General features: G+C 40.0%; 1 protein-coding gene across 1 annotated transcript; it reads right to left on the reverse strand.

The window, feature by feature from the left end:
* Nucleotides 1–341: 341 nt before the first annotated feature.
* LOC114089497 (DDB1- and CUL4-associated factor 12-like protein 2) lies at nucleotides 342–1,736 on the reverse strand. The gene has a single exon (XM_027931405.1). The coding sequence runs from the start codon at nucleotides 1,734–1,736 to the stop codon at nucleotides 342–344; it is 1,395 nt and encodes a 464-aa protein (XP_027787206.1).
* Between the last annotated feature and the right edge of the window lie 8,538 nt (nucleotides 1,737–10,274).

The following is a 10,274-nucleotide window of genomic DNA, read 5'->3' on the forward strand; positions in this document are numbered from 1 at the left end:
AAAACTAATGTACCAAATGGTATTGAGAGTAACGACTACATTAGCCTAAAGAAAAATATGTAAATCACTCAACAAAAGAAAACAAAGTTTAGCCTTGTATGAGAAAGCAGAAAGTAATGCTTTAGGCAAGGTGCAGAAAAGTCTTAAAGCCAAATTTTGAGTGCCAAAACCACCAATTTTGTGCTCTTTCTTTCTCTCTGTCTAATGCACAAAGCACAGGTAAGTTAAGTCAGGTCCACCTGTAAGACAAAGGGTAGAGTTACAAGGACAAATACAAAATTAAGAAAGTTAAATAGAGCTCAAATGTACATATGCCCATTTTCAGGACAAGGTGACCATTCTTAACTCCAGAGGCCTGCATAGTGCCCATGGAGGCCTGAAGGGAGAGGTCCCCCAGCTACAAAAAGCTTCATCTCAGGCCAGTTGTAGCAGTGAGTGTAGAGGGCATTGGGGAACTCCTCCACACCACCAAAGTAATTCACCCAGAGTTCATCATGGTTGAGCCAGCCTCTGCCACAGGTGAGTTTGAGCTTCTTCCCTGTGGGTCCCAGAAAAGAGTCCAGGCTGGCTGAGGCCCTCTCTTCCAGGAACTTCTGGGCACGGATGTCATAGAAGAGTAGGGAGCCATGGCCTGTGCCCACAGTGACTATGTGCTGGTAGAAGCTCAAGGAGCGCACACCTGTGCCGCCCTCTCTGGAGCACAAGGGCCGAATGTTCTGCTGGCGATGGCGGGGATCCAGGAAGGAGACGTGAGACTGGGAGCCCACCGCGTACAGGGACAATTCATCACAGTAGGTCAGGCACACGTTTTCTCGGCAGTAGGGTAGCCTGATAGACAGCAGCCTGGATAGGTGGCTTCGTGCTTTCCACAGGTGGAAATAGCCATCCAGGGACACTGCTCCCAGTTCCTGGTTCTTGCCGCTGAAGGCCAGGGCTCGCACTTTGCGGTTACTGGGGTTGCTGCTGGCCCTGGGGATGGACTCTATGTCCTTTGGATGGATGTGGGTGTACAAGGGAAGAGAGGCATCGTTGTGCCAGGGACTGCTGCCAATAAACTTGTCAGGGTCCACGCGCCACAGTGCCATGGTGCCATCACGGGAGCCACTCACGGCCACGGTGTCACTCATCCAGGCAATGGCAAAGATCCAATCCCTGTGCCCATGGCGGTCACCCAGGCAAACGGGGTCCAAGGTGGGCAGCTGGTAGACAGCCAGGCTGTTGGGATTTTCGCCCCCGGTGGCCAGAAGTGTCTTGGAGGGATTTAATTCAATGGCATGGATGCCGCAGGTTGGCTGATCCCGAGTCAGGGCAGGCATCCGGTCCCGCATCAGGGGGATGCGATTGATTTGGCCCGACTGCACGTCCACCACAAAGAGAGTGTTACACTTGGTGCCACACACCACCTGCGTGGCGTTCAGCCACTGAGAAGCGAAAACCTTGTTGAGGGTTCCCAGGGCCAGCAGGCGCTCAGTCAGCAGCTCGGGAAGCCTCTGCACCGCGTAGTCACGTAGCTTGCCCTCGAAGCCCGGGAGCCAGGCGCGACCCCACGCGCCCACCGTGCGGCCCTTTAGGTAGTGCACCAGCGATCGAAGTGTGGCTGGCCGCTTCTGCTTCTTGGGCAGCAGCGGCCCCTCTCCGTGCCCCGCCGACATTAAGCCCTGGGACGACGAGCTCCCCGCTCCAGCCTCAAGCGCGGACGCTTTCCTCTTCCTGCTACCTGTTTGCTGTGGGGCCATGGTGGCTGGCGGGCAGACAGCTGAGGTTGTGGCAGCGGCACGGCAAAGGCGGCGGCGCGTGGCACCAGTGTTGGCTGCAGCGGCGGCAACGGCGGGGCTGGCAGCGTCTCCGCGTAAGCTGGAGCGCAGGGTCTCAAGTGCCAAGAGGCTGGGGCGACCGCTGGGCGCTGAGCCTACCGAGTCTGGGGTGGGTTGTTAGCAAAGAAGGCGACAGCCAGGAGCCCAGCAAGGAATGCGCGGAGGGAGGGAGCGGTGCGCGGGCGACAGCGGCTGCTAGGGTGGCACGGATCTAGGCGAGGGCGGGAAGTGCGGTCGTCTGGGAGGTGACAGCGAAGTCAGCTTGGGCAAGGACTCTGCGGGGGGCCTAAGTCTGAGAGGCGGAGGCAGTGGGAGGGGCGGGAGGGCGTGGGTTGCGGGGTAGTGCTCGCCCAGCGGGGTGGGGGTGGGGAGGGGGCGGAGGAGGAAGAAGGAATGAAGCGGGGGAGGCGGGAAGATTCTTAGAGGCCGCGCTCCAGGACGCCCCAGTCCAAAACCTGGAGTTTCACTACCCTGATAATAGCAGCCAACTAGCCTTAAAATTCCTACTTGAATAAATCTGAAGCCTAAAATACAATCAAGCACCGAACTAGAAGCCTTAAATGTGATCTGTGGAAGAAACAAATGTGCCCCTGATGTAATCTTAGGAGACCCTTGGATCAGATTGCACTTGGTAAAGAACGGGAGTGTTTGAAAGTGGAAGGGACATCCCTTTCCTGCTAGTTCCTTTCTGCTTTTCCTCCTTCCTCAGCACTTCTGCTAGTGGTGTCTTATAATTTCAACCAAATATTTTTTTCTTCTTCTTCTCAAATCAAGGTCGCTGAACTCCTGCATCTGAATCCTTGAGGGGTGTCTTCCAAATATTGACCGCATTTCCATCCAGGGTGGGATACGAAACCTTTGGTCCGAGGCATCCTTGAGAACTTAGAAGGCTGCAATGCGGAGGGCGGGTGGATCTGTAGGCGGGAATGTGGGAGGGGTAAAGAGAAAGATATTCCTCTGTGGTGTTTTTGAACCTCAGAGCTGAGCTGGAGGGAGAAGAGGTCCTAGAGAAACATACCTTCCTCCTTCTCCAAGCAGGATAAGTTCAGCCCACAAAGTAGTCCCAGAAGTCCAGGGAGAGCTCCGTCCTCTGTGGAAGGCTCTCTGGGGCGTTGGGGCAGTTCCCTGAGATATTCACAGGGAATAGCTATCCTCAGTCACAGATGGTGACTAAGAACTTCCAGAGAAAAAATATGGGCACAATGGTGAGGTGAAGATATTCAGAGCATGGGGTCTGCAGTTTTAGGAGTCAGATGGTCCATATCTGTTCTGCAAGTTCTGTAAAGCCAATCTGATAGCAGGACCAAACCAGGGCAAACCAGGTTTGCACAGTGGGGTCTACATTTGGACACCCTCCAAGAATTCAGATGCAGGAATTCAGCTACCTTGATTTGTATAAAGCACTGGAAGGCTGTGGGCTGGTACCTAATTTACATAAGCCTAATCCTCCCTCCAGAAAAACGCTTGCCGTGGATGAATGTGATGGGTGTGGGGCGTGGGGCTGTGGAGTGAATTAATTTTTATCAACAATAAAAGATGATTATGAGGGTAGGGGTTGTGTCTTAGTGGTAGAGCTTTCCCCTAGGACGTGCAAGACCCTGGGTTCGATCCTCAAGACCACATAAAAACAAACAAATAAATAAAATAAAGGTATTGTGTCCAACTACAACTAAAAAAGGAAATAAATAAATATTTTTTAATAAAAGTTAATTATGAAAGCTATTTTGTTGCTGCTCTTTCCCCTGTCGCTAGCTATCACCATTTTTGCCAAGTAACCTCAAGTGCACAGACTCCAAGTACAAAATCCACAGGTCTGTCACATCACGCTAATCCAGCTGTTATTCGGGTGTCACCCCCTCAACATTCCTCCGCAGGTGTGATGCCTTTTCAAGAAGAGTGTGCAGATGGTGAATAGGTTGCAACCTAGCAGGGAAAAAATTGCCGATGATTTAATAGAGATGTTATTAATGGAGATTAACCAGAAATTCCTTTAACTTTACTTAACTAAGATTTCCTTCTGTATTTAAATTCTAACATAAAAAAACTGATATTATATGAGACCCCATGCATAGTTTTTGATGTGATAATAGACAAAATGGCTGAAAATTTGGGGTTTATTACCTATTTGGCTATCTGTGTGTGTACTCTACCCAGATGCACACCCTTTTATTTGTAAACATAAATGATGCTTACATCATCAGCTATTATTATAGAGAGCCTATAGGTGTCATGGTCTCTGGAGTGCTGTACTAAATAGACACTTCAAATGCTAAATGCTTTAACTTTCAGCCTCACAATAACTTTAAAAGGTAGGCTTTATTTTTATTGCGTTAATGTAAAATGAGGATACTGAAGCTCAGAAAGGGTTAATGACTCTCCCATTACACAGCTAGTAAATAATAAAGTCAAGATATAAATCCCTGTGTGACTTCAACATTTTTGCAAATGACTACCACCATATGTTATTTGACAAATACTTATTTCTGTTTATTATTCTTTAAAACCATGTAATCTCACCTATCATGGAAACTTTACAGATGTTATGTTTTGTGTGCTATTGAAAGCTACAATTTCCAAAATGAATGAATAGTAAATGCAACTTATGTACATGCTTCATATGATATTTTAAGACAAAATATGATTCTGAAACTTTTGTTTACAAGTTCTTTTTAATTAATATTTATAAGACCTATATTCACATCTAGTGTATTTTTTAATCTTTGGTAAAAATAACACCTATCTATAGTCCTGGTATCATTTCACCTTACTCTTTTGCTACATAAATATACACTGTTTAGGTATAATAATGCATTTAGGTATAATTCAATGTTCAGATGATTGTTTGTATTGATAAATGAGGTATATTAATTTCATCTAGAATATTATATCTGAAATACTTTTCATTTGCATTTACAGTTTCAAAAATCTATGAGTGCTTTACTGAAAGACATACAAACAACTTCCAGAACCGAAGCAAGTAATGCTCAGAGATGCACAGATGTTAATATCAACTTTTAATTTTGAATTTTTATTTGTATCTGATTGCTTCCTTTTTTAATAAAATGCACTCCAAATATATAGAGTCATAAACACTTATTGTTGAAGCAGTGAATGAAAATTTCAGATATTTGCATAGCCTCTTTCTTTCTTTCCGTCTTTCTTGGTGCTTGCATGCACGTGCTAGGAAAGTGCTCTACCACTGAGCTATATTCCCAGACCTCCAGATAGCCTACTGAAAGTCAGGGTCTCCATTAGGTGTTTAAAGATATTTTGTGATTGGGCTGGGGTTGTGTTCTGTGGTAGAGGGCTTGCTTCACATATATGAGGCACTGGGTTCGATCCTCAGCACCACATAAAAATAAGTAAACAAAATAAAATTATTGTGTCCATTCATAACTAAAAAATTTTAAAAATATATTTTGTGATATCTTCTTTACATTTGTATGTATAACTATTGTATTATCTTTATCAAAAAGTATAAATGTAAGACACTAAAAAATGAAATATAGTTAATAAAGCTTGTTTTAAATTAATATATGGTAATGATACCAGTTATTTATAACAGACACAAGGCAAACTAGTCTTGAATGATTAAATTGAATAAATTTTCACTTAATCTCTAGTTATAATACAGTTGTACCATTTCAAGCTGTGACCTTGTCAGGTCTCCTAAGATAAGCTGCTGTGAATCTGTTTTGTAGTCAGATGGTCTTCCAAGTCTCATGATGCAGAAACTGGTAGAGATGACTCAGCAAACTATGCTTCCTCTTACCAAAGAGCATATTCTGTTGAATGGAATGGGGTAAAAAAAAAGATTTATCACATTATTATTCTTACTAGAAACTGAATTACAAAGAAGGAGGCAACTCTGAATCAATGACCTTTTTGTTTATCGCACCCCTTTCTGTCTTCCTAAGAGAAAGAAATGTGTCAGAGCCCCAACTTGGGTGGGCTTTGTTTTATGAGAGGGTAGATTCAGTGTTGATTACATTTTATGGGAGGCACTACAATGTAGTGGTTAAAGAGAGCATGTTCTAGAGTCAGATAACATTATTTGAGTTGTATTTCTATAGCTTGATGGCTTTGTAACAGGGCTATGTATTATATTTACATATAAATATACTTGCCTTTATTCCCTTATTTGTAAAATGTGAATAATAGTAGCATCTATGCCATGTGGTCATTTTAATGATTAAGTAAGATTGAATACACACACACACACACACACACACATATACCACCACATCACTGGGAACAGCATCTGGCAGATTATAAGCACCTAATACATTTCTCTTAAATCTTAACTGCATTCTCTCCTTTCCCTTATTTAACTTTATAATGGCAATGTGGTAGCCATGCTGTTGATGGTTTTTTGTGCAAACACAGATTCACCATTGCTACAAACTAGTACACACAAGGATGATTGATTTTTATTAAGGTTGACTATTTGTCCACTTATAGAAATCCGTATTCTCTTACCAATCTATAGGTAAATATTAATTTGGTAATAATGTACTGGAATAATTTTACAGTATTTTAGTAGATCCTCAGTTTGTGAAAGGGCTCATTCTAAAAAACAGCCAATACTGGATTCCTACTACTAATAGCTATGGATGTAAATATGTGCTCTGAACAAAGAATTGATCTTTTCCTTAATTTAGGGCATTTCTCACCAACTGATATAAAGTACTTAAATTGGATACAAGTGACTAAATAAGGATAAGGGTCATGCCGTGATACTGGTTGGCATGTAAAGGAAGTCCTGAATGAGATTATGCCTACAAAAATTGATTGAGAAGCCATTCTATTCCATGTTAGCAATGTTTTAACTGGGTATAGATACTCAAATATTATTTTTCCTACCTTTGATATCAGTTTACCCGTAACTCCAAATGCACAATATATGCCAATGAATCCTAATTTTATATCTCCATCCCAAGCCTGCGAGTCCAACTTTCTACTTGATACTGTGAATATCAAAATAGAAATACAAATTCAACATGTATAACCTCAAGATCATGATTTCAACTCCAATGTACCTGAACTTTTATTATTTCCTGTCTTAATCAGTAGCATCACCATCCAGTCACTGTGCAAATTAGGTTTCCAACAATAATCTTTCACACATATCTCTTCCTTATCTTCAGTTCCAGCATTCTACCTTCTAACATGTCTTAAATCCATTTCATTTTCAACGTCTCCATTGCCACAGGACTTTCCCAAACCACTATTTGGTCTTGACTGAAACACTACATTTGCCTGCTGAGTGATTTTCCTGCAACCAGTCTTGCCTTCTTGCATTCAGTTCTACACACTGCAGCCACAGCAATGGTTTCCAAATATAAATATGCTCATGTCACTGCACCTATCTAAACAAACCAGTATCTGCCTATTGCCTTATGAGAAAGATCAAAATCATTAACACAAGCCTACAAGGCCTAGCATGGTATGACCTTTGTGCTCCTGCCACATTTCTACCTTCTCCTGCCATATTTCTACCTTCTCATTTTTTTTTTTTTTCTGCTCAGGCCATACTAGTCCATTTGAATTTCCTCAGCACTGTTGCATAAATAACTTCATGCCTCAGATCTTTTTTGCTTACTGTTCTTTCTGCCTGGAATGCTTTTTGCCTGTGGGTCTTTCCCAAGTTTTACCCCCCCACACACACACAGATATCTGAACTTTTAATCAGAACTTTTAACATATCCTTCAGATTTCAGATGAAGTGTTACTTTATTGAGGAAATTGTCTTTGACTCCCCAAAACAGGTCAGATCTCTCTTCCCCTATTATATACAAAGATCATTTTAAAGTTGCTTTTTATGGCTTTTAACACATTGAAATTTCATTGTTATTTATGTTACTCTTTGTTTAATATGTCTATCCACCAAATGTGTGAAGAAATGCTCCCTGAGGGCAGAGATAGTATTCGATGTATTCACTATTGTATCTCCAGTGTCTAGCTTGTCATAGAAGTGCTGAATAATTGCTGAATGAAATTTTAGGGACATTGGATCCTTACACTATTTTAGGGACAAAACCATTCACATGATTTGACTAACCACCTCTTAATTTAACAAAGGTTGGAGAAATACAGTTTGCTGCCTGAAATTTTATAGTTTGTCTAATTGTTTACTCTTCCCTTGCTTCTATCATGATTCTTTCTGGATCTATTAAAAATATAATCCACTACATTTTCCAAAAGGTTAATTTTCTATTACTATGAATCTCTAGATTGATTTATGTGATAGACAGTCCCAGAAAAATTATATAAATAGTTTTGAAACACAAAACTCTGTCAACAATCCAGCCCAAAATGACATAAGATTATTTCCTATTTTCATCTATTAACATAACTGCAAGGACAAGCATCAGCTATGACAGGGTGGTATAATTTGAAAGTAGACATTCAATTTAATGCTTACCTAAAATGTGTGTTTTAATACCATGTAATAATCAGAGGAGACTGCAAGGATTTGATATTATTTCAAATCAAATAAGCTTCTATATTGATTTAATAGTTTGATATACCTTTTATATACATTGAAACTTCCTATGTTGTTGTAGAAAAAGTTTTGTGTATATAAATATGTGGATGGTTTTCCTGTTAGAACTAGAGTCACATCATTAATATACTACTGTCAATAGAAAGGCTCAACATTTATTATGTAAAATCCTAAAATCATTGTTTTCTTCTTATTTTAATTTTAAATTTTAATTGATGTAATATCTGTAATTATTTTGGGGTACACTCTTTTAATTTGATATATGCATACAATGTGTGATGATCAAATCAAAGCATCTGGCATTTCCATCTCCTTAAAATATTATTATTTCTCTGTTTTAAGAACTTCCAGACACTTCTCTGGTTATTTTGAAATGTGTAATTAATTGTTGCACACTGTTGTTACCTTATTCTCATTGTTTTTTACAGTTATCGTCCAAATTTTATTGATAAATTCACTGTAAATTCTAGAAGCATGGATACTCATTCAGTTGCTTTCATAGGAACATTTTATAGCTAATTCATCAGGTAAAAAAAAAAAAAGCGGAAAACTACTTATTTGCATCAAGCTTCACATGGTTTTTCTACCTTTACAAAAGTGCTTAGTAATTATTGTTCTGATCATTTTCTGGATAGTCCACCTATGCCACGTTCTGCTACAACTTAGGAGTTTGAGTGGAACTCTTGTCCAAGTACATTACAATTATTCTGAATGCACTTCTTAAGCAACACCTGGTTTGGTTGGTAGATATTGTAACATCCGATCTCAATGGAAAAGAAAAAAAAGGATGTTTCAGCCTGATAAGAATCCTGGTCATACTTCTCAACTTTCATAAGAGAACCTTATCACATTATTATAGCACAGTGTACAACAGCATGAGCTGTTTATTTTTATTCTTTTTTAAAAATTCATTTTATTTTATTTTTTGCTACTTTTTAAGTTATACATGACAGTAGAATCCATTTTGATATAACTATATAAGTATGGAATATATCTTATTCTAATTCAGTCTCCAGTCCTTCTCCTTCCCCTTTCCTTTCCTTACCCTCTGCTCCCTTCCCTTTATTGATCTTTCTGTCATTTATGCATAGTTATTTTTATTTTTTAAAATTAGTGTCTTGTGGATGTACATGAAGATGAAATTCACTATGGTGTATTCATATATGTACATAGGAAAGTTATTTCAGATTCATTCCCAGTCTTTCCTTTTCAACAGGGGTTCTAAAACAAACAGAAAAGAACAAAACCAAACAAAAACCTGATAAAGTGTGAGTCCTTAGACAACTTACTTGACCTTTCTCTGCCTCACTTTGTCACAGATAAATGAACTTTCTACCTATAATACTGTATATAAGCAAATAAGTAAACAATATCTATCATTAAAGATCTGGAATTCCCAGCTAAGGATCTGGCCATAATAGCAACATAGAATACCACTACTTTAGATCTCATTGGAGAATGTAAGTGACATACCTCTATCCAGGCTTACCTTCCTCTAGATTGTTCACCATCTCCTTTTCTACATACCAAATTTGTACTCCTCCTTTAATTCTAATCTCAAACACTACCACCACTATATCTCATTCGACTCTGCTATATAGATTTAAGGGCATCTTTTTGAACAATATGCACATACTTTCATTGCAGGCATCAACTTGCAATTCTAAACTGCAAACCTCTTTAAGATAGAAATATTTTTAAAAATACATTTGGAGTCCCCAAACCTAGCACAGTGCCTGACATACCGGCATCCCATAAATATTTGCTGAATGAACAAATGAATTTGGCTTCTAAGAAAGCCCTTGTTAATAAAATATAATAGCATTCTGAATGCTGATTCATGTACTCTCAAGTTTTATTCTCGAATCACCTTAATCCACTGTATTATGCAATCATATCTTAGTATTTGCTGAATCAGTTTCACTCACTTACACATTAGTGTTATCCTTTAAGCA

The sequence above is a fragment of the Marmota flaviventris genome, chromosome X, assembly GCF_047511675.1.
Source record: "Marmota flaviventris isolate mMarFla1 chromosome X, mMarFla1.hap1, whole genome shotgun sequence".
NCBI lineage: Eukaryota > Metazoa > Chordata > Mammalia > Rodentia > Sciuridae > Marmota > Marmota flaviventris.

Excerpts from the sequence above, each read along its gene's own strand:
- LOC114089497 (XM_027931405.1), bottom strand. The coding sequence starts at position 1,736 with ATGGCCCCACAGCAAACAGGTAGCAGGAAGAGGAAAGCGTCCGCGCTT.